At 39.1% G+C, this 25,360-nt stretch overlaps 1 protein-coding gene across 2 annotated transcripts in view; it reads left to right on the top strand.

Moving 5' to 3' along the window:
* Window positions 1-2,087: 2,087 nt before the first annotated feature.
* Window positions 2,088-25,360, top strand: part of CCDC50 (coiled-coil domain containing 50) — a 69,850-nt gene continuing 46,577 nt past the window's right edge. For both annotated transcript variants that reach the window (XM_054585130.1, XM_054585129.1), the window contains exon 1: window positions 2,088-2,395. In XM_054585130.1, coding sequence (XP_054441105.1) covers window positions 2,347-2,395 — 49 coding nt within the window. In that variant the 5' untranslated portion in view covers window positions 2,088-2,346. The remainder of the gene's footprint in view (window positions 2,396-25,360) is intronic.

A 25,360-nucleotide genomic window follows, 5' to 3' on the forward strand; every position in this document is an offset into this window, starting at 1 on the left:
AAGCAGTGATCCTTTGGCATGTCTTAAACTGGTCAGAGTCTCAGCAGGAAAAAAAGCCACATTCAAAATGATTAAATGAAAAGAATATAATGAAGGGACTATTTAGAGAGGGTTGGGATACCTCAAGGTTACTGGGGAGAGTGAGAAGCCATTACTATCTTAGGACTGAAAGGGCACTGGAAGGAACCTGTGTTAGAGACCAATGAGAGCTGGAGCCATGGAAAAGGGGCCTCTCTGAAGCTATTGCAGGTAAAGAAACACTGTATGGGTAAAATTTTGGCTTAGCATCAGGAGAAGGAGAGTGGAATACCTATGCTCATATCTCTTTCCTCCCTTGATTTTCTGCCAGTGCTTTGATTTGGTCCAACTCAACAGGAAGCCACAAGGCAAGGGGGCCCTGGTCATGTTTTCATAAATGCGAGCCCCCAGGGTAGAGCATGACAGACCAGTGGAGACAATGGATTTGGGGAAGGAAACAGAAAGTATTGGTATTACAAATATTCTCTGTGACTATAAGAAGTTTAAAAAACAATAGTTCACAAGATGACAGGGAACTTAAAAATCCCCATAAAAGTACCTTTTTACTAGTACCTCATTTTTTCTTACACATTTTACTGGGTATATTTTCTGCGTAGTACAGGGGTCAGCAGACTTTTTCTGAAAAGGGTCCAATAGTACATATTTTAGACTTTAAGACCTATGTGGCAAAACTGAAATATTATATTATATAATCACTTAAAATGTGATCACTTAAACACATAGAAAGCAGGCATCAAACCAGTGGGTGGATTTGACCTGTGGGCCATGGTTTGCTACCCTCTGGCCTAGAAAGTCTTCTCCTAAATTTTTGCTAGCCTTGGGTCTGCTTATTTTTTCGACGTGAAGTCCAAATAAAATCTCTTCCATGTGGCCTCTCACATTGGGACTCTGAGCTGAGTGATGAAACAATAAATAAAATAAAAAAAAAATCAATTTTTGCTCTCCTAAGATAGTAAAATTACTAGTTTAAATTGAGAGGATACCAGGGGTAGATCCCAGAGTCCAGGAGGTGCAGAAACCCCAGCTGCTCCTGGGGCCTCCTGCTTTGCTCCTGTTATATCATCAGAGCATGTCCTCTCCATCTCTTACCTGTGTTTCTGTCTTCAGTTTGCTTAGCTTCATTGCCTACTCGTGAAAGCAAACCTTCCCCACAGGAAGTAGACTGCATAGCTGTTCCAGTTTACATAATAGGAATAGGGAGGTATTCTGCTTGACCTGTCTCGGCCACACACACACATCCTTAGTTGAAAGTGTGTGGGTGAGGGAGGAAGGAAGAGTGGTGGCGGCTAGAGGTTCTATGATTACACACATTTGGGAGAGAGGCCACTTACAGGGGCGGGTTTTCCCTAGGGCCGGAGAATTTTGTTGCCAGGAGGTGGCAGACAGAAGATGTTGCCTATTTCGGGAAGATAAAAATGTCACAACGCTAGTCCAATGTGTGAAATGTCCTAAGAGAGAGATTTTCAACACACGTTTTTATCAGCCCCTAACTTCACATTTGGTAGACATGCGTGCATTTCTGATGAATGGATGACTCAGTTCCCCCAGCTGGTGTGAATTGGCCCACGTTTTTGTCAGCCACTCTCTAGTTCTGCACGTTATATTAAAGATTTTTTTTTATGCCCACATATAAAAGCAGCACATAGTAAACATTGGTGGAAATCTCAGCCCCAGAACCAGAGTACAGTATACTAAGTACACCGCTGACAGTAACGATTATATTCTGGGTGACCCGTGTGGCCCTCTGCTGAGGCTTTCAGGACACGGAGTCCCCATCCAAAACCACGACCCCTCGGCTGGTAGAGCGGCAGGGCGCAGGGGCGGAGGCACAGTGGGGCCCCAGGCTCAGGCACGTCACACCGCACAAAGGAGACAGCTGGGAGGCGGCCGCGGGAGCCGAGCTCCGCTCGCCAGCCTCTAGCAACTGCGGTTTCAGACCTGCAGTTCCCCTCCCCTCGCCACCCCACCCAGGCCCGCCCGACCGCCCGCCCTCCTTTCTGTCTCCTCTCTCCCTCCGTACTGGACGGCCCGAGTCCATTTCCGGGCTCCGGATATTTGGTATCGATCAGGGCGGGGGGCGCGGGAGCAGGTGGCTGCGGCGGGGCAGCTGGGCCGCCAGCCTGGTGCGCCGGAGCCGGTTTCCCTCTGCCTTTGTCGGCAGCCCTTGCCCTGCCCCTCCCCTGCTCCCGGCCCGCGCGTGCTGTCGGCCGGATTTGCGTCGGGCGCTGCTCCTGCGCGGGGGCAGACCTAGGTGCCGGCGGCGGCGGGGAAGCGGGTGGCCAGGGGCAGCCAGGACCCCGGTCCATCATGGCTGAAGTCAGCATCGACCAGTCCAAGCTGCCTGGAGTCAAGGAAGGTAGGAGCCGGGGCGTGAAGCGCGCGCGGGGCCCCTCCCCTCTCCCGGCCGGGGTTCGCTCCGGGCAGGGGCGTCGTCCCTTCGGCCCCCGCGGCCCTCCCTCGGCGCCCACAGTGTGCTCGCTCGCCCTGGACGTGTAGGGAATTAAGTTTAGGCTCTACTGTGGGACCTTGGCCAAATCATTTTGCCTCAGTATTTTCCTGTGTAAGGAGACTGGCGGGGAGGGGAGTGGGGGGAAGAGGATAGAACCACCCTCTTCAAGTGGTTGTGCGAATATTCTAGTGAACAAGAAGGTACTGGGTAAATCCGACTTATTTGTGTTCTTAAAAGTTGAGGCCCAGCCTAGCTGGCTTGAAGGCTTGGACGCGGGGAGGGTTTGACATTCAGTTCCTAGTGGAGCCTTTGTTTTGAAACTTGACTCTTTCCCTCCTTCTCCGTACTTTTCCTAGCCCAGCGTCTGGCTGGCTGACTTTCCAACCTTCCCCAAGGTTTAAAAGTTGAGTGTTGGCACTGCCCAGCGCGGCGAGCTTACGGGAAGCTGCTGTAAGCGTTTTCTTACAGAAAGCACTGAGCGAGGGGAAAAGAGACTGAATGGTGTCCTTGATTTTTTAATGGCTCCCTGTACTGATGTCCAGGAAAATAAAGCTCGATTAGCACTGATCTGTCTTGGCTACCAGCAGGTAGCCTTTTGACTTCCCTTGTTTTCATCCGCTGCTCCAAGACCTAGCTTTTTTTTTTTTTAATTGAGATCTTGGGTGCTGAATCACCTTAGCCTTTAGTTGTCTTTGGCTGTCCTTTGTTCCTAGGAAGCATAGAAGTTCCAGAGTACTATCTGGTTTTGCAAAGGTTGTCTTTGTTTTGGCTGTCATCTATTTCAAGTGAGCATTGTGGCTTGAGGTGTCTTGGGAATGTAGAATTGGAAAGAGGAAACTTGGCTTTCTTGAAACTGCATCTTTCTTTGTAAACTGATTTGATTCAGATGGGCTTGTAGGTGCTCAGATTGACCCCAAAATCATAAGAAAGCTTGACTGTCTTGTTTCCCAGAGATCCAAACACTAGGAGACAGAGTCCCAGGTTTTCTGTGGAATTGTAAATGGGGCTGGGCGTGGGCCTGTCCCCTTGTGTCTGAAGGATGTTAGAGTTTAGGCCCCTCATCTTGGCAGTAGTATTTTTCAACCCTTCAGTGCCTAGCCCAGCTTTGGTGAAGATTATGGCATTCACATGTAAATGGAGTTTTCACAGCACTGTCAAGACTAGGGGGCCTGATTGATAAGAAAGGCACATTCACACTTTAAAGCCCTAGTCTTTGAAATTGTCTGCTTGTCTTTAGCATGTTGGGTCTGAGTTGTGTTTGAGTGTTGTGGGGGGGGGGGGGATGGGGGTAAGGGATGGGGGGTATGATGTCTTTGCTGTGGGGAAAGTGACCTTTGTGCAGTGTGTAGTGCTTCCTTAAGTGTGGGTAGTGCATAGGATGAGCATTAAGAGTTCCCACACAACCTTAACATGTAAAGAATCAATTATATAGTGCTGTGATTTTGCCTAGCCCCCTCTACATGTCAGTGACCTGGAAGAAACTTGAAACTCACTTTACGTATATGTATTTGTGTTACTCTTAGGTCCTCTGGTTTCTAACCAAGATATAAATGATTAATCCTAGTATATTCATTCTCAAGGGGTGCAACAAACACTTTCAGCTATAAATGCATGATGTTTCTATTGCTTAACTCTGGAGTTCAGCACATGAGATTGGCTTTCATGTCATATAATGTTGTGTTTGGCAATCCAGTTTACATACTATGGTAAAGTGTTAAGGAAATTCAGTGTGGCTCTTTCATTAAGTTAGAATTAAATATTGGTTGATTTTGAAGGTGGTCAGAAATTGTTGAGATCATTGTCTTTGTTAAGCATCTGACTTTTCTGGTTCAAAGATTATCAAAGGAAATGTTTTATATACTAGTGAGGTCCTAATGGTGGTTTAGTTTTTGATCTTGGAAGAATTCAAGTCTAATAAAGTTTTCTCTAATATAACTCTTAATTATGGCACAGTTACTCCCTAACAATGTCTTTGGACCCTAATTAAAGAGTTTAAAGCTTGTGCCTGTGATTAGGGAAAACACACACAAACACTGAGACTGTCCTTAATCCTGAAACTCTAACTTCGTTTGAAAAGGAAGTTTAGTTTGCGTAATATTCTGGCACAGATTTTTAAACCCCATTTAAAAAAAATCTGTCTGCTCCACTTTTCTTTTTTCCATTTAAACCTTAAGTAGGTTTATATACAATTACAGCTTGGGATCATGGGGTAGGTTACAAAAGAGATTGAGAATAATAACGCAGTGGGTGTCTGCCGTTTCCCACTGCATTAATTCTTTAGGAGGGGGTGGGGAGCCCTGTGACCTTTGTTGCGAATATCTCAACAGAGGTCATGAGTAGCAGCTGACATCAGGGAAAGGGAATACTTGAAAATTTTCTCTTCTAGGTTAAAATCCAGTGCTTGTTTATTAGTTTTAAGGCAGTCAAAGATATTCATCATTTGGACAGACCTTTAAAAAAAACAAACTAGGGCAGCATTTTTATCTTGGGAAATCTCTCTTAAAATAGACAAAGGGACACATTTGAGTTCATATGTAGGTGAAAAGAATTAAGTCTGACTAAATGTCAACACACATCATTATTCCTGGTTTAAAAGCATATTTGGAACATCTGCATATTTTCTGTTCTAGAAATACTGTTGCCAGTGTTTAGGAATAATATTTTATTTCTTCTGAAACATTTGAGGTTCAATGCAACAACATTTGAAATAATTCCCAGACATTTTTTTCATCAGTATGTAACTCAAATGCATCATGAAATTTGTGAATGCTAGACAAAGGTACAGTCAGATTCCAACAATATTCTGGAAGTTTCTTAGTTTAGATCAGAGTTGGGGACATATTTTTCTAAAAACAAGCTCTTTTTCATCAATTAACAAACTAAGATTTTTTTTGTCCCTGTTAGCTTCCTTGCTGAATTGCTTTTCTGAAACAACAATCCGGGCTCCCCACACTCCTTTTTGCTCTCTCCAATCGTATTCCCATATCACTACTTAATTTTAATTGCTTATTATCAGTGTAATCTTTCCTTTCCCCCCATCTAGTAATGGTTTCACATTATCCTAAACTTTTGGTTCAAGAGCATTAGCCTGTCTAGACCCTTTTAAATTTGACTAACTCCTTTGCAATTTTCCCCACTTTTAGCCACATAGCACTTATGTTCTAACTGCCCCATCTTCTCCCAGTGCCAACCTTTCCTTTCCTTTGCATTTTGTACTCTTACCATTCTTCACATGGAAGATTTCACCATCTCCTAAGTTAGCTGTGTTTGTGTGTATGTGTACTCACGCACTTAACATCTGAAATACCTGTACCTAGTAGTGACTCATTTCTTGAAGTAAAGTTAGCCAGCTATTCTGAGAGCAAATTCTTTTCTCTTTAATGCAAAGTAAAGGTTAATACATTTTCAGAAATATACCTAGAAAGTACTGATTCATTTTAGGTCCAGAACACCCCAGTGGCATACAGTGGTAAATTAAATTAATGGCATAAATCCAGAACTTTAAGGAGAAAGATACAAAATCATGTCCGGCGCAGTGAGTGAGGCAGGTAGTCCCAGGGGACCTACAGCTTATCACGTGCACACTAGGCCTCACATTAGTGATGGCCGTCTGTGAGATGGACATTATCTGGCCCCAGGGCAAACTCCCTTTCTCTTCGCTCCAGAATTCTACAGCAGAGGTTTTTGGTGGTTTTTTAATAAGGCCATGGCTGGATCTTCTGGAGTCGGAGGTTCGTGTCTTAGCTTTTTAATCCTCATCTGGTTTTAGGTCTTGTACTTAGCCAGCAAATATTCAGCAAATATTTGAATGTGTGAAAGAATGAATACATTAATAGATGCTGTCTGTTAGTACAGGAATTCTATCTTTGGCATAATTATTTTATATTCTTTCTCTGAGTATAAGCTCTTAAAGGGCAGACACGATGCCTTTTAACCATGACTATCATGTATCTTAATGGCAGTATTAATGTATAAAAACTTAAAAAAATTATGTTTATTTTCTCATAGGTGCATATTATGAGTAGAATTCATCCAACATAGATAGGTATAACAGAAAGTTAAAAAAATGCACTTCTTCTGGTCTTTGAAGTAGTTATTATTAAGGATAAAATTTTAGGAAAAAGGTTTTTTAAAATGCTGTTTTGAGGTTTTGATTTTTATTTGAGTTACAGGTTTTTTTCCTTAAGTATAAAGCAACGTCCGCAATTTGGCAGCTGGAAAGAATCATATGGCACCTATTGAGGGAGGGGTACTTTCACAATAAAAAAATGCCCTGTTGTGCATGGACACGATCTTCCCTGTGGTGGAGAGGCAGTCATACAGAGTTCAAGGAGATGTAAAGAATCCTCTAAATTACTACAAGGACCCCAAATGCCTCTCACGTAAGGGAGAAAGAAATCTTTCAGTTTATTGCTATATGTAGATATGCAGTACCTTATAAAGTGAATCAGTGATTTAAAAAAATGGATATAGCTGTTATTTGCAAAATAAAAATTCTTTAAATAGCATTTCTGAAACCATTAAATATTTTTGTTTGTTTGTTTTAACTATCAGGTACTTAAAGGACAACTTCTTCCTTGTGGGAAATGTAAAGTTAATTGGTATTTTTAGAAAGGATCTCAGAGTAGAAAACATTAAAAACCACTGATCCAGGCCAGCTGCCTCATTTTCCAGCTGAAATTCTGAGGCCAGCTTGGAGGAATGAGTTGTACCAAACCACAGAGGCTAAGATCTAGGAATTGGGACCTTGGGACCTTGGGACCTAGACTTAGAAGACTTTAAAATCGAATATTCACATAGTTCAGTCTTCCTACCTCCTTTCCCACCTTCTGTGTCCTTTCTCACGTTTCTTTCTTCCCTTCTCCCTGTTCTTATCTCTCCCTATCTACCCCCTTCTCTTTGTTTTAAATTATTCTGTAGAAATGTGAGACCCATCCCTGATGTATTTCATATGTTTAAAACAGTAAAATGAAAATAATGAATGACAAAACAATTTCAGATTATCTGAAGTTCTTTTAAGGATAGTGTTGAATATGACAGTTAATGAGTTAACATAGGTTTTATTGTATTTTTATTTAAAAACATTTTTTAGGTTTTATTTGGATTCAGCAAATGAATTGCTGGGTGAACTACAGGGGTTTACACTCCTGCCTCCTTGTTTTTTCTACCTAAAAAACACATTTCCTCTCTGATTTGCAAGCCGGTGGCTCAGTCCACTGAGCCACATCAGCCAGGGCTCACATTTCCTCTCTGGAACACTCAGCTTGAAGGGACTAGTGTTTAATGGCATGGGCATTTTAAGATTAAATATATTAGGGAAACAAACTCAAAGAAAGTCATAGGCTGTGGTTTTTTTTCAGTTCTTATCTCTATAAAATCATAGCAGTTTTTTGAGGTAAATGAGTTCTGTCTCAGTAACAAAAAGCACTATGATATTCTAACAGAGATACCACAAAACTTAAGTAAACTTGGCTTAAAATTCTACTTCTCTAAGTACAGAAGCATATTTTAAAAGGAACTACCCTGTCCTGTAGGCGGAAAAACAAACCTTTTAACAGGTACATTTGCAGTTTCAGAAGTAGCCAATGGAAGGGCCTTGGGATTAATGTTTTAATGGATAACCCATTTAAATGTGTGCTATGCTTCACTGTAAAATTAGGATATCCTAGATCTTGGATAAGACCTACAAAGGATAATTGGTTTTTATATTCAGAGGGACCTTGGGGATTATTTAGACCGTGTAAGTCCCAGATGTTTGAATTTAGAAACCAGTATAAAGGGGTTTCTAGATAGTACTTAAAAAAACATTTTATTTATTTGTTTTTAGAGTGAGGGGAAGGGAGGGGAAGGGAGGGAAGAAGAGAGGGAGAGAAACTTCAATGTTGCCTCTCGTGCACCCCCTGCTGGGGACCTGGCCTGTATCCCAGGCGTGTGTCCTGACTGGGAATTGAATCAGTGACCCTTTGGTTTGCAGGCCAGCACTCAATCCACTGAGCTGCACCAGCCAGGGTTCTATATACTCCTTTTAAAAGGACGTGACAAATATATACACACACACAAACATTTATTTTGCCATCGTTTTATTTTAAAAAACACATGCACTTTAAGATTTGCAACATGAATGGACCTCAAGGACCTTACGTTAAGTGAAGTAAGTCAGACAGACAGAGAAAGACCAAGTATGATCTTTATATATGTGGAATCTAATGCATACATACATATGTATGTATGTATGTATGTATGTACATAAGCAAGTTCATAGATACAGAGAAGAGAGATTGGTGGTTGCCAGATGTTGAATAGGGGTGTGTGAGAAATGGGTGAACTGGTTTTTTTTTTAGTTTAAATAAGTTGGAAAAAACCATATTATGTCTTAAAAAATTTGTTTTTGTGAATACAAACGAATACATATATATTATAGAAAATTTAGAATAGTACAAGGAAGAAATTTAAAATAATCTGTAATTCACTATAGGGTGAGGATATGTGAGGCTGGTCCTCAAAGATGACCTCCGAATGAGCCATGCCTCCCAGTATTCACACCTTTGTGTAGTCCCCTCTCCTTGAACTTGGCCTGGCTCTGAGACTTGTGTTTGACCAGTAGGATATAGTGGAAGTGATGCAGCCTGACTTCGGAGGCTCATTCACCGGGAGCCTTGTGGTCTCAGCCTGGGTCTCTTGGAACACTTGTTCTCGGCAAGGGCCCGTACGGAATCCAGCTGCCATGCCAGCAAAGCCAAAACCCCAGGGGGAGCCCATGTGAAAGGGCTCTGGTTGACAGCCCCAGCTGAGCTCTGTGCCGGCAGCCAGCGTCCACTGCCAGCCATACTGTGATGCGGGTGTCCAGCCTGGCTGAGCCTTTAGGTGACTATGGCCTCAGCTGCCACGTTCCACATGAGAGACCCTCTGTGAGGACCACCCAGCTAAGCCTTGCTGACCCACAGAGCCATGAGGGATAATCATAAACTATGCTAAGCTACTAAATTTTTTGCGGGAGAGGGGTGATCTTACACAGCAACAGAGAAGAGGCAAGGAAGGGTATGGGTTGATTTCAAAGTAAACTCGTTGAAAGGGAGCATGTTGAGGCAAGAGAGCTAGACTCTAGGGCCAGGTGGGCCTGATGTACATTACTGTTCATTCACATACTGTGTGACCTTAGGCAAGATATTAGCTACTGTGAACCTTAACTTTCTATATTTGTTAAATGGAAATGGGGAGATTTAGAAGTATTCCAGTGTCTGGCATGTTGTACATACTAAGTAAATGTTAATTTTCATGGAAAAAAAACAACACAGGCACTCACATTAAGGTATACTGGTATGCATGTAACAGTTGGTAACTACACATTGTCTTAAAAACAATGAAAACTTTTTCATAAACTAGTGCATAACTAGTTTATAACTAGTATAACTACTATTATTTATAAATTAGGTTTTCCTTTTATAGTCAAATTAACAGGCATAATTTACATACTGTGAAGATTTATCATTCTTAGTATAGATTTTTGGGATATGACAAATGTATAGAGTCTTGTAACCACCACAAAAATCAAGATATAAAACAGTTACATAACCTCCAAACTTCTTTTTCCCCCATCTCCGCCAGCCACCGATTCATTTTCTGCCCCTGTAGTTTTTTGCCGGTGCATAAATGTCAAATAAATGGAATCATACAATAAGTAGCTTTTTGAGTTTGGCTCCTTTCATTTAACGTAATATATCTGATACTATGTTGTATCAGTCATTTTGTTCATTTTTATTGCTGAGTTCCATTATATGGCTGCACCACAATTTGCTCATCCATTCACTGGTGGTTTGCTCTTTTTCATAGTTATAAAGTCACTGTAAACATATGTACACTTTTTTTTTTGGAGCATTAAGTTTTCATTCCTTTTGGGTAAGCACCTAGGGTGTGATTAGTGGGTGTGGGCATAAGTGTATATTTAGCATTATAAAAATATGCCAGACTCTTTTTCAAAGTGGCTGTACTGTTTTGCATTCTTAACAGCAATGTATGTGAGCTGCAGCTGCTCAGTATCCTTGACCACATTTTATATTTTCAGGGTCTTTTTTTCTTTTTCTTTAATTAAAATTTAAGCTGTTTTAATAGGTGTGTAATACTATTTTATGTGGCTTCAATTTGCATTTCACTAATGACTGATGGTGCTGAACCCCTTGTCTTGTAGTTATTTGCCATGATATCATTTGTTGAAATGTGTTCTAAGCCTTTGTCCTTTTAAAAAAGAATCAGGCTGTTTTATTTTTGAGTTTTGAGAGTTCTTTGGACATTCTAGATTCAAGTCTTTTATTAAAAAAAATTTACACACACACACACGTGTATATATATATATCTATCTGCCCAGAAGGTATCCAGCCATGTAATATGAAAAATAAGAGACATTTATTGACGAAGATGCAATATATAAGATACGTTGTACATAGGACAAGGATGCCTCAGTCCCCTTCATAGTAAGTAGGCAGCTTGGGACCTCACACAGTTCACCCATTTGCCATCAGCTGTCCCATCATATTTTCCTGAATCTCATCAACAAACTGAAATCTCTTCCCTTTCAAAGGTGATTTTACTTTTTGGAAGAGGTAGCAGTCGCAGGCACCAAATCTAGGCTGTGGGGGGGGCCTGTGTCACCTGGGTGATTTGATGTTTCACCAATAAACTCTGCATAAGACATGATGCATGAGCAGGTGCATTGTTGTGATGAAGCTGCCAATCACCACTTGCCCATAGCTGCAGCCTTCTGAATCATCCAAATAGTTTCCGTGGAGAAATGTTCACGGTTAATGCAAAATTTGATGCAGATTTGTTGCTCTACTCTCTGAGTCATTTTGAATGCTGTGGCCATACAGTACACATGCTCCCTCAGTGGCTGCTACCCCCCCGCCCAGTACAGTGAAGTCATCATTGTTCATGCACGTGCATTCCAGTCCGCTCTCCTTGGCTGCTGGGTTACGTTTATGTTGTGCAAACTATTCTTGTTACATTAACAATGGCTGGACTTTTTTCAGAGTGTGTGTGTATTAGCCTTATAAAAAACTGTCAGTGGTTTTTACGTCTTGGTACAACATGAAAATAATCTGGGGAACTTTACTAAAAACCCATTCCTAGCCCTACTTGATATTAATTGAATCTCTTAGAGATGGTCCCAGGAATCTGTAGTTTTTATATCCAGATTATACACTTGGATTTATACGATGAACATTTGGATTATCCTGACTGAGAATGCAGGGATGCTACCCTACCCTTTTTTCTTTGAGTTTTTACAGTGACAGCTCTTTTCTTTATCAGTGTTAAAGAATGAGTGGCATCTTTCTTCTTTCAGAAATTCAGATTTGCTCCTCTAAAATAGAGATCTGCAATTATAGCCCTTGGTCCAATCCACCTCACCCACTGCTTGTTTTTATATATAAGAGGCAGGTGAGCCGAGAACGATCTTTACCTTTTTTAATGATTTAAAAAAAGAGAGGAAGAAGAATGTTTTGTGACATGTGAAAATGATATGAAGTTTCAGTGCCTATAAGCCAAGTTTCATTGGAATATATTCTTGCTCATTTGTTTACATTCTGCTTATGGCTGCTTTTGTGCTACTATGACAGATGACTAATTGTGGCAGAGACCCTTAGACCAGCAAAGATTAAAATTTTTACCATCTGGTACTTTATAGAAAAACTGTGGTTTCTTTAAACCATTTCAGTGAAATAAAAATAAAAAAACAACCTTAATCTTTTTTTTTGATATTTCATTTACCACTGTATCAGTTGTTATAACTATTATTTAATAAAATGATGCTGGTGGGGACTATGTCGATAGAACTTTTATGACAGGATATTTTATTTTTTATAGTGACTTTTGAAAGTATAGACATTTTCTTTAAGAAGAAAAAAATTTTGAATTCCATATAAATTTCTAGGGGCTTCAAAATTAACTAAGTAGAATCTTATGAAAAGTAAAATATGCAATATACCAGCCCCCTGAGATAGGCTCAGTGGAGTTTCATGAGTGAAGTGCGTAAGTAAGCAGATTCAGTTTTGAAAAAAAGTTTGCTTATGGTTTTTAGCTTATCAGTTATTACTGGCTCTCTTCACTTGGTGTTATTGACATTTGCATGAATGAAGTATTCCTCTGTCTTCTTGGAAACTTGTGTAAGAAGTACCTCAGCTTATTTACCACCAGACTTTGAAGGCTTAGTGTGTAATGCGCATTTGCAGTCCTGATACAGCTCCTCACTGATCAAATACCAGGGGAGTCTCCACTGGACTTTTTCGGCTTTAACTTTTCTAATGAGTCATAAAGGTTGAGTCACTTTCCATTAACTTTACTTCAGGACTTTTAACTGAATTCATGGTAAAACAATGAATGACTTATAAGGAGATCTTTCCTCTCTTCACTGCCTCATCATCAACAACAAAATTTGTTTTCTTTATTGATTATATAGAGGAGTCCATTATTTTTAAGTATTATATTCACTATTTTTGAGTAGCGCCTTCCCACCAAATACTTTAAAATATTAGCTTTTTTTTTTTCATAGTATAAGGTTCCTTAAAATGTGGACTGTTCAGGTTGATAAGTACTGTCAGAAAGTCATGTCTAGGTGGGAAACCTCACGTAGAGAAAGAGAAAGCAGGAACTTGATTAATATCCTCATCCTCCCATCTGTAGGTTTTGAGTTTGGCCTGACATCTGGGTCAACAGCTATTTTGGAAAGGACTGTTCACTCTTAGTCTGCAATTACAAATCACTTTCTGGCCTTGTCTACAAATGGTTTCTTATCCTGTCAATGATTGCTGGATTTTAACTTGACATTTCTGTTTCTATTGTTTTTCCCAGGTTTCCGTGGTCAGACCTCGTTATTTCAAATTAGGCTTCAGTGTACCCATAAAGCATCACTAATTTCTTTTTACAGTTACCCCATTAAAGTTCCACAGTTACCTTTGTAAGATAATTTTGGCTGTGTGTATGTTGGAGGGCACAGACAAGGTTTAGAAAATCATTAGGAAGATATTAATAGACTACTTTACCATGCTTTTAACATCTCTGAATTCCAGGAACTTGGTTTCAAAGGCACTCAAGCTCCCAAACTAGGATAACCGCTGAGGCTTAAAGGCAGGGTTATTAAATAATTTATAGGCCAAACTCAGGCACTCAATAAAAAGGGTGTAATTTTAATAATTTTACCAGGATAGGTATATACTGATGACCATACAACTGAAGGAGACATTGCTGAAATACTATAGGCAGTTGGATATGATGACTGAGTGAGGTCCTTGTTACAAAACCTTTTCTGGATGTGTAATATAAAGTTTCCATTGGCAGTTAGAGTCTAAAGGGCACCTGTCTCCCATAGACTGTCTTGAGGTTCTTAATTTTTTATTTATAATTGATTACTAAATGAAACATGATGACTATTCTGCAGAATGTATTGCAGTAACAAGCATTAGGGTTCTATGTAGCTATTCATATTTGGGTATCAAAATTCTATTTTTATTTAGTCTTCTTTTTGTTTCCTATTCATGGTTTTTCCCCATGTATTCCACCCAGAGGTGGGGAGCAGATGTTGAAAGGATTTGTGCAACTGAAAGGAGGTAAATGCACACAACTATGATTCTTACTTACTTTGCAGTATAAAATATAACTGTCATATTCTTTGTCATTTTAAATAGAACAGGAGGCTACCTTTTTACTGTATACATTTCTGCTATGCATCTTTTCAGTAATTGAGTTCCTTCTAGAATTATTTTGCAGTATTTGCTCTAGTTTACTGATATACTAAATAATATATCCAAGTTAAAATCAAGCTTGTAGTATAAAATTTAACTTCAGCAGATGAACTTTTTTGTAAAGGGAAGTATCCTGAATTTAGACTTGTGAAACCTAGTTTTATGTCTTCTCTTTACCCCTTACTAGGTATAAGGACTCAGAAAACACCCAGTATTTCTAAGCTTCAGTTTTTTTATTTGTTTATTGGAGATAATGTTTACTATGCCAAATACAGGAGCTTGTGATAAGTGTTAACTCAAGAAATGTGTATCAAAACATTTTGTAAAACATTGTAGTATAGTCTTTTGACATTACTGTTCAAGTTACCCTGTAAATAACTCCCACTTTTCTTTCTTTCACACTACTTTTTCTGTGACTCCTAATCCTCTGCCTGAAATTCCTGTCTACACTGGCCAAATACAGGCTACATGGGTCCACCCCACCCTTCCCTGATCTGCCCAAATGTCAATTCTGTTACCTCTACCCTGATGCTTTCCTATGTGTGTCTTCAGCCCACTTAGAACTACTTCCTAAAGCAACATGTCTTTGTCTCTATGTTGGTCTACTAGTTCTCTCTCAAGAAGACTGTTTTCTGACTGATCTCAGTGTTCCTGGGAGATGATTACACATAGCCGATACTCCAGAAGACCTGTCTGACAATCTGACAGCTTGTGCTCAGTAGGCCAACTGGCATGAGCTAACTGAACTAATGACACTAGAATAAGAGCTATGAGCATTTGCATGAATTCACTAAGGTAGGAATAGAGGATTAGCAAGTCATTTAATTTTTCTTGTATGAGTTTTTCCCATCTCTCAAATGTCTGTAAGAGGTTTATTGGTATTAAGCTTAACTCAAGATTGAAATGCGTAGTAGTCTCCTTCGGGGACAATGACCTTACCTGTTTATGGATCGATTTTAATTATGAATGACCCTGTTAATGTGTGCACATTTTCAAGGAATGTGATATGGTGCCATTTTGTTGCTGTTACTAGAGGATGCAGTTGTTTCCTTAAATGGGGTTGGGATTCATTCAGAATTTTTGTTTATTCTTTTCATCTTTATATTTATCTTTAGGTAAAGGAGGCAAGGTTTTTCTAAAGTTTTAACTTAATAGATCAAACATAACATGTATTTCTTAAGTTCTTGATTGTAGGGGGTGCTAATTGTGAAGAATAAGAGGGTTTGGGGTTGGAAACAAATGATGAGTGTACAGATTACAAACATGGAATGGTTTATGGTCAAAAGAGTCAGAAAGCTCAAGAGTTTTTGCTTTGGGGATAGATATTTTTAATTTGTACTTAGAATAGTTTTCTAAGTTAGGGAAACTACTCTCAGCTACATATAGAATATTAGATGTTAACACTTTTAAAAACATACAGTACTACAAAAATGGATACTGCTAAAAAGATATTATATCAGTTTTCAGTTTTTTTTTTTAAATCATCAAAATTTTTGACTCTTAGAAAAACAAGGCAAGTGAATCCTCTAGAGCAGAAAGGTATTTGGATAGCATGTCTTCCTGTGCACAGATGCAGGCTGCCCATGATTTTCTTTTACTTCCTCTGTAGGGGAATTACATAACCAAATATATGGTAGGATGTACTGAAGCCAGTTTCAGTAGCAATACATAGAGAAGTCCAAGCCATTTAGAATACATTCCAGTTAAACTTAAATAATTTGGTGATCTTCAAGAATATTTCTAAATATAAAAGCTATTCACCTTCTTAGTTTGTACTCTGATCATCTGACCCAGGTATACCTTTAGTAAATGGCACAGTCTACATTTGTATTCATTGGACAGTAAGTGACTGATAACATGGTCTCATTTTACTGTTACTGAAGGCTCTGTGAGGGCTGTTACTTGAAAACAGGATAAGTCTACCTTTTTATAAGGCATCAGATTAAAAGAAAAGTTATTTTAAGACTTATTAGTGGTTAAAACTACTGTACAGATAGATAAAAGCAGATGTTAACTATTTCATATGATAGAAATAGTAAACTCAACAGCAACAATGACAAAAGCAGTATTTGGTGTAGGAGAAAGTTAACACGACAGTTATCCTATATGGATAGTCTTTCATGTAGGATGTGACTATCACATTTTAGATGATGTGCTTGTATCCAAGAGACAAATATATTATCACTTATATTCAGTGAGCTACATTTCATACAACCGTATATCTAAGTTGAATGTGTTCTTAAAGAGAATTTAGACTAGTTTTTTACAGGTCAGGGCATTGGGGTTCTGATGTGGAGAGTGACTTGTTAAAGGTCATTTGGTGAGCTGCTGACAGCCAGAACCAAAATTCTGACAGGTATCTGGAATTATAAGAATAGGATTCTTTGTATTTTCAACTTGTTTTGTTCCTTACATGCTACAATAAAGCAATTATATTTCTATAATATAGGTAAGAAATGTCCACCTTTCTTACAGTAAAGATACCAAAGTGTCATGTGGATTTGGCAGAAAGCTTCTAGTAGAGCAACTCAAAGAACAGAAATTAGGAACTTTATCTAGTTTTAGGCATACAGTATTTTTAATCTACATGTTAACATGTGGTTTAGATTTTGACTGGCAATACTTTGACTCAGTAGACTACCCTCCTATCTTTCTTTTTTTTTTAATCCACACCTGTGGATATGTCTATTGATTTTAGAGAGACAGAGAGGAAGAGAGAGACTTGCACGCACACGCACACCCGCTGTATAAAAGAGAAACATTGATAGGTTGGCTCTCCTATGTGCTTTGATCTCTCATGTGCCTCTACTGGCAACTGAACTCGCAACCTGCCCTGACTGACCAGAGACCAAACCCACAAGCCAAGCATGTGCCCTGACTGGGAATCAAACCAATGACCTTTGACTTTGGAGGATGATGCCCAACTGTGCCACACTGGCTGGGGGCCCTCCTATCTTTCTTGATACTGATATTTTGATGATTCTTCCATTTTTATAATCTATAATTACATGATTTTCACATAGAATTATATTTTGTTTTCTAATTCTGGAAATTTAACTGAAAAAGTTTGAAGTGGTGGAGCTTATTAAACAGTCTAGACATACTGATTTTCCCTTTACCTCAGGCCAACGACATGTCTATGAAGTTTGTTCACCCTCAGTTGGACATAGGAGGTTAAAGAACTATAGGAAGGTAGTAAGCTGTTGATTATATTTTAATAATTTTCCCAGAAACATTTCCTTTATACCTTCCATACCTTCGTAAGAGGAAGTAGTGATTGCGTATTCCCTTACACATTTTATAGTACAAAAGGACTGGATCTGTGATAATCAGTGACTTAATGGGACCTGATTAGTAGATGTACTTAATAGAAAATAACTAATTATAAGAATTCATTAACTCTGATGATGCCAATATAATAGGTTCCATTTGTTGAACTTCCTCTTACTGAGTGACGGATGTTTTCTTTGGCCCTTCACTTGTCTAATTTAGGCCTCAAAATATTTAACTTCATTTTATAGCTGAGGAACCTGGTACTCAAAGATATTAAATAACTTGCCCAAGGTTTTTTAGCCTATAAGTAAGTAGTATTTGAATCCTGATCTGTAAAGTTGTTTTCCTTCTCTGAAATACTCTTTAAAAAACAGGCAAAATCCAAACAAACAAGTTGCCACTTCATGCACTCTGTTTACATTTGTATTATTGAAGACATCCCAGGTTCCTTCTTATTGAAGTTTACCACTGAGGTTTAGTTTTTGCTTCTCTTTTCTTATAGCACCAGCTGAGTTTCCAACTTTCTTTTGGAATAGAGAACCATCAAAACATTTAACTTAAATACCACTAAGGCGAATACAGACTTCTTTTTCAAAAAAATAAAATATCTCTTTTGATGAGCCTACATAGAGAGCCACAGTGGTTATTGGCAGAATTGGTTCTCAAAATCTATGCACAGCTCCCTGTTGTCTGAATAGGAATTTTCTGGTTGTACTTTGAGACACAGGCTAGCTCCTTCCAATTGATTGTTGGGTTACTTCCTTCTTCTGTATAGACTATTTATAGGAGAGGGAATCTGATTTTAATGTAAGCCTACTTGTAATATAATTAGGAAGATAAATCTGATCTTCTGGGAGGCATTCCCCTCGATTAGTGTAAGCTGAGTTGATTCTAGGAATGTACCCATGATCTCAAGATATCTCTCAGAAAAATATGTTTCCAGGCAGTAAACATCAGCAGTCCATGGGATTGGAACTTACGGGTTGGTCCACTTTAAAGAAATCTTTTCTAATGAGCATATGGGAGTAGAATTCCAGAAATCTCAAGATTTACCCATTTGTTTTCTTTTTATACTTTTAGATTTATGTAATCCAAGATTACTGGAAGTGTGCGTAGAGTTCTGACAAATGGTTATCAGAGTGGAAATGTGAATGTTGCAACGTGCTTGATGGGAGCAGGATTCTAAGAGAAAATTTTTTCCGTACTTTCTTATTCCATGACCACTATTTACAATAAAGTGTTTTTGGGAAATTTTGAGAATTTCTCATGATTTATTTGAAACAGAAATTAATTTACCAATCCTAATAGAAAAGAAAGTGCTAGCTAAAGTATCTCTTTGCAGAAGGGAAGTAGAAAGTTGGAAGTATCTGACTCAAGGATAAACAGAACTTGCAGTAGCTAGTACTTAAGGAAACTCTCTTGTAATATGAAGCCAATAAACCAAAATGGTTTTTCTTCTCTTGGTGTAAACTTGTACTTAAGTTGGGTTGGATGTGATCTTTTGGGTTTTAATGGGCATGACTGGGTTTATCCTGCAGAGGTTTAAGGAGATGGGTGGCTTTTCTTTCTAGGCTAAGGCAAACAGAGAAACCAAACCACGTGAGGGCTGCCAAACCATGTGAGGGCTTGTTTAAGTGCCAGAAAAAGTGCCATTCAAGTAGTGGAACAGCAGAAGGTTGGAGTTTCTTTAGGGATACATGGAATCAAAGTTAAAAAAGTTCTTACTATCTGGATTTTATTAGTGGAAAATTGCTTTGGAAAAAAAAATCTTGTCTGCTCTTGCTTGTCTAATGGTATTTACCCTTTTGAGAACCCCATGTGCTTATCAGTGGTCTATTGTTTTCCACATAGAATGTCTATATTTATCAGAATAATTTGTGAGTACTTGTTAAAAAATATGTACAATATTTCTGCAGTGTAAGTACTTACAGTGGTTATTATTACTCTCATATTACAGGTGAGCAAATATAAGTAATAGTAATTTATTGAATTTACTCATCCAATAGGTGTTAGAGCCAGGACTGAACTCAAAGTAAGAGTACTCTTAGTTACACCATACTGAATCCTTGTGCAGTAAGTATTAACTTTATATCTCGTGTTACCAGTGTTCTGTGCAGTGTACTACAGGGAAAAAAAAAAGCTGTATGAGAGTTAATCTTTTTCTAAGTATTTTTTTTATAGTCATTTTTGTGTTTAATTTTGAAATTTTATAAATTCATTAAAAGTAAACTAAATTATTTTAAAGCAAGAGTGCTTTCTTTTAATCATTTCTATAATACTAAGAGCAATTACTTATTTAACTTCTGTGTAAATTTATACATTCCTACATTGTTCTGAAATGAAGCATCCATGTAAAATATAATTGTTCTTTAAGGAAAGTGCTGCAAGTAGTAAATTTGGGAGAATGTTTCTCCAATTGTAATCAGTTTAGTTTTCAAAGCCAAGTGAAATTTACCAACGTACACATTTGCTAATTAGAATCCAGTTTTTTAATGTTTGGTGTAAATTATTAGATACCTGGTGGGTTTATTCAGTAGCAGTTTTATTTCCCAGAATTGAATTTCTTTAACTGTGTTGAATACCAGTTCATTTTCCTTTCCAAGAAGTGATTTGCTCACTTGGTTCCTGTGACTGTGTATACACAGTGCTTGCTTGATCTTTTTACCCTGCTGAGGTTAGCTGAACTACCCATCCCATGAGGGCTGATAAAGAAGCAGCATAGGAGAGTAATATGCAAGCACTTTGAAGATAAATCAGTGGCTAACCCAAGACCAGTAATAGGTATTCAAGAACCCTTGGTTGTCCATACTGGCAAAGTGAGTTATATCTGTTGAGTAAACATAAGCACACATGCACACTCACACACACACATAGTTAAAATGGTTTTAAATGCTACTGAGTTGTCTAGTTATCAAAATTAGCACGGCACTATCCATTACACTGTGATTATTGTTTAGAGCAGTGCTGTCCAATAGAGCTTCTGTGGTGGTAGAGATGTTCTTTATCCCACACTGTCCACAGTGGTGGGTACCAGCTCCATATGGCTTTTTAGTACTGGAAGTGTGGCTAGAGAAACTAAAGAGCTGAATATAAAAATTTGAATCTTAGTTAATTTAGAGAAATAGCTACATGTGACTAGTGGCTACCATATCAGTGTAAGAAGTTTTTTTCTGTGTGACCTAGTAGATGGAATGATGATGGACAGATAGAACATACAGATTGGTCCAGTTTAAAGAAATCTTTTCTAATATCCGTTCCATCCAACACCAGACCATGTGGGTGCAGATCACTTGGTGTTTGGAAGAGAGCCTAGTGATTGCTTGGTGGGAATACAAATGCAGAACCCAAGCATCACTTTATTGGGAACTCAGATAAATGACCTCCGGATGAGCTCATTTTGAGATTGTGAGATAGTTTTTAAGAAGAGGAGAAGCTCGATTTGAGTGATCTATGTTAATATCTGCGTCTGCATTTTCTAAGAATAGACAAGATCTGAGTTGTTACTTTTTCTTGGGTGGCTTTTTGTTTTGTTACTGCCAACAGAAAGGTTTGGCTTCACAATCATCAATCCATAAAGTCGATGCCTGCAGCACAGGAACCTTGTGAAGTTGTTTGTGGATGTACATATTTTTAATAATTTATGATAACTTGAGTCAGATATTTCCTATGGAAAATCTAATCTCTATCCAACAGTTCTACCAGCAAGTAAAATTGCTGTCCCCCCCAAGCCCTGCCCCACCCTGCTACCTTTCCTCACCCCTTTTTTCACTGTTCTGCTCACTCCCAATATTTTACCCTGTCAGATGGAAATTTCTGACTCTGCCATTTTCACTTTTCCAATGAGTTACTCAGTTACTCTGTGGTCTCTGATAATGATGTAGATGGTCTGTGATATTAAAGTAGTACTTCTGATTTGAAGACTTATATTATCTCAGCATTTTCAAAACCCACTTGCCTGCAACCTAGTGTGTCTGTGGTTAGCTATAATATATCTACTTGCCAAACGAGTGGTTTGGGTTGCTGGGATTTTAATTTAACTTTGAATTTGGGGGATTAGGAAAAAAAAGTAACTCAAGAACCTATTTTGATAAATTGCATCAGAGTGAAATGTTGGGATTAAATAATTTCTTTTCCTTTTGAAAATGTCTCTTCATTGTGCTCATTTTTATGCTTTTATTGAAGGTGTGTGTGTGTCTGTGTATATAGGCACACATTTAAAACTAATGCTTGAACTATTGATAATGTCCATCATATAATTTAGTTATTTCTATTTAAACTCCAGCATGACATTCTTTAATGTTTGGTACTAGTAAAACAGTTCTTTCCAGTGAAGAGCTAGTGTTATTTTTCTCTTATGATAATGGGAACTGAACAACATTTATATTCCCCTGCTTGCTTTGTTTCTCAGGAAGATCAGATACGTATTCAGGGCCTTTTTGTTTTTTGTTAGCATACTTTTTTTCTGTTAAAAAAAAAAACAAAAAACTTTTCATTCTGTGACCTTAAGGAAATAGTAAAGTTGAATCCATGAAACAGTGCTACTGCAACTCATTTTTTCCCTAGTAAATATTTGTTTCACTGTGGAGATGCTTAAATAAGATGAAAAAATATATATCTTTTCTTATAATCAAAAGGATTACAGATAATAAGATTCCCATTCATGTTAAATAGTTGGAAAGTAGAGCAATGTTTAAAAAGGAAAATTGAAAATTAATCCTAGAGTACATAATCAATGTTTGGATCTTGATGTTTATCCTTTCAGTTTGTTTCTAAATAAAATTTAACTTGAAAGTCAGGTATTTCAACTGTAGTCAGAGAACACTGTAGGTTACAAGGTCAGTCCTGGGATCTACCATATCATGGGGGATACCTTTAGGACTTGACCTGTGCATGGCCCCTATGATAAGCCACCTGGCTGGTCATTTGTAGGTAAAACAACAGCCTTCAGAGTGCCAACAGTTACTTAAAATATCCATGTACACTCTGGGAATGTGAGCGCTCCAAGGTGGAACTAGGACCAGTGGATAATCTCTAGTGATTGGCAGGCAGGTTTTGTCCTTCTGAAGATGGTTTTCCCTACAGTTATCTGAAAGGGAGGTGTGTTGAAAGAAAATGGGCTTTCTGTGGCTGAAATATTTAAGAGGAGTCTGGATGATTATTCGGACAGACCAAGACTTAACTATTATTAACAACTACTAAAATCCTTTCTAGTGATCAGTTTCTATACTTTTAAGAAGGTGATTAATCAGTCAGCACCTTTTTATGAACAGTGACTGAAATTTGATAATATTTGGGGAAACTTGGGTACCCAACCTACCAGCCAGGGTCACTGTTATTCTTAGAGATATATCCTTGGAATTAAAGATTTTTGATACTCTAAGACAGTGTGTTGGTCTAACCAAGGTGGTGACTTTAGCATATCAGAGTTTTGGTAGAACTTTGCAAAAGATCCTCTGAATTACACCATTCTGATCCTTGTGTTACCGGACAGGGGACCTGGCCCTAAGTGGGCCTGCCTAGGGCCAACTGATAGTGTGTGGGTTCTTGACTTTGTACAGGAGAGAATTTTCCAGCATGAGTCCAAGTGCTTTAAGTGTGTGTTTATTAAAGCTGATTACAATGAAACAAGGAAGAACTTAGCATGGAAGAAACAACAGGACATCCCAGGCTGGGCTGCCGTAGCTCACTGGGAAGTCAGAGAAAAGGGGGCCTTGGAGACAGGTTCAGGGAGTTAACTGGGAAGAGCTGCTGCTGCTCATTGCCTGCCTGGTTGCAAGTCTCATGCAGATCCTAGGCGGAGGTTGTGGCGGGAGGGAGAAGAGCCGGACGGACGCGGAAGGCAAGGCACGGGCATGCTCCGAGAGCTTGAACTGGGTCTTCTGTCTTGAGGGTTTTTATCCTTTGCTTGCAGGCAGGAATCTTAGGGGAGGTCTCAAGGGAGAGTTTCAGCAGAATATTCAACAGATCTCCAGGTGTGTCCTTTCAGGGTCATGGTCTCCACTGATTGGTCAGTGACAGGGCAGGGGGTCTTTAGTCATTGCAGTTGGTTCTGGCTTCACCTACCCAGTTTTGCTGCTTTTCTAGGCCTGGTGCTGAAATACAACTGAGGCCTAGATGTTACCTCTAGGTAGGTGACCTGTATCTGGCTGTAAATTGCTCGGCCAGTTTGTTCAGCTACCTGCCTTAGTTTTTCCATTCCACTTGCCAAGGAACTTTCCTAGCTTCTTAATATCCTGGATCACATAGAGCTTTTAATGGGAAGGGTAGCTTTCTATCTTTCTGTAATGTTCATAGCAGGAAAATTAACCCTGAAAATGTCTTTCTGTTACTAGGATTTCTCAAGATTATATTCCCCCCTCCTTTTTTTTTGGTTCTGTCTACGTTGACTTGTTCTTCATTTACCTTATGCTTAATTTATTAACATTTTCTAATTTTCAGGACTGTGTCAGCCTGTGACTATAGGAAACCCCTGAGGACATGAGACAGTTTTTTCAAATGGCCCAGGAGACGAGGTCCAGATTCTGAAAATTCCTGCTAGCACTTCAGCACACATCACATTCTCTGCTCCCAAATGCCACATACATCCTGTGTACCATCGGGTCACTTAGCTTAACATGTGTAACGTGTAAACACCTTTTTCATAGTCCTGGATTCTGATCTTGGAATGCCACTGATTTAACAACGTTATTCCATGTCTTAGAGCTATCATTTCTTCATAAATTGACTGATGTGTTTAATTGTGGTCTAAAGGGCCCAACATTTGGCCACCTGCCTGAGTGTACCACCTTTCTTAGAATACCTAGAAAGGTGGAAGAGAGAAAAAGCACAAAGATGAGAGAGGAAAAGCTTGAAAAGAGAACTAATAAGAGGGAGAAGGGAAGGAGAGAATGGGAAAGAGATGGGGAGTAGGGATAGGAAGGAACTGTACTGGGAGGAAAGAGATAAAGAGAAAGGGAGGGAAGGGTAGTGAGTTTGTGCACACAAGTGGGTGTGCATGTGCGTATGGGGCAGGTAGAGGCGTGCTCCTGGGCTCCCCTTCTCCCCAGCCCACTCCTCTTGCCCCAGCTGGGGCTGGGGGACGTGTGGTGGGTGGATAGTATGTCGAGCCTTCTCATCCATTTAAACTACCCAGAGCCAGCAGTAGATTTAACATCATAGTTGGGTCCAGCCTTTTCTTTCAACATTGCAAACAAAGCTTTTGCTTATAATCCATTATAATCTATGGAACCACTGTCGTATGTGCAGTCTGTTGTTGAAACATGTTTGTGTGGCACATGTCTGTAAATTAATTGTTCATACATTACTTAGATAGTATTCTCATTGTTTTCAATGATCTGCCTGAAAAAGAAATTTCAGTTGTCAGAGGGACCAGCCGTGTTTGCTGTTTGGGGGCTCATAATTGGGGCAGATGGTCAGGAGAGTGTTCGCACTCCCTAGTGCTGCCCGTGCCACGGATGGTAGAGGTGGTGGGGTGGGGGAGGGTTTTGGTGTTGGCATTGGCAGAGGGGACATTGATGTCATCTTAATTGTGTATATGAACTGTGCTGGGGCTGAGAATGTCGAAGGTTTTACATTAGGATGAGGTCTGTTCAGTTTCCCTGCATCCCATTTCTTCTCTTCTACTGAAGCAATTTTTTTAGAGCTTTAAATAAAGAGATGAGACTCTTTAATAAATTAGGAGACTTTTATTTTTGTAGGGTAGCACACAAAGACGTGGGGTTTACATGTTATTTCTTAGTTTATATTGGTGTAACATCTCTTAGACACATTCATCTAAAATTCATTATTCTCTTTCCAAAGGGAGGGAAACTCATGGATGTTGGATGGAGAGTGGAGAAGTGGGGAAAGTAATTAGATTTCACAGGGA

The sequence above is a fragment of the Pteronotus mesoamericanus genome, unplaced genomic scaffold (genome assembly GCF_021234165.1).
Source record: "Pteronotus mesoamericanus isolate MK-2021 breed Mesoamerican mustached bat unplaced genomic scaffold, CSHL_Meso_final contig_82, whole genome shotgun sequence".
NCBI lineage: Eukaryota > Metazoa > Chordata > Mammalia > Chiroptera > Mormoopidae > Pteronotus > Pteronotus mesoamericanus.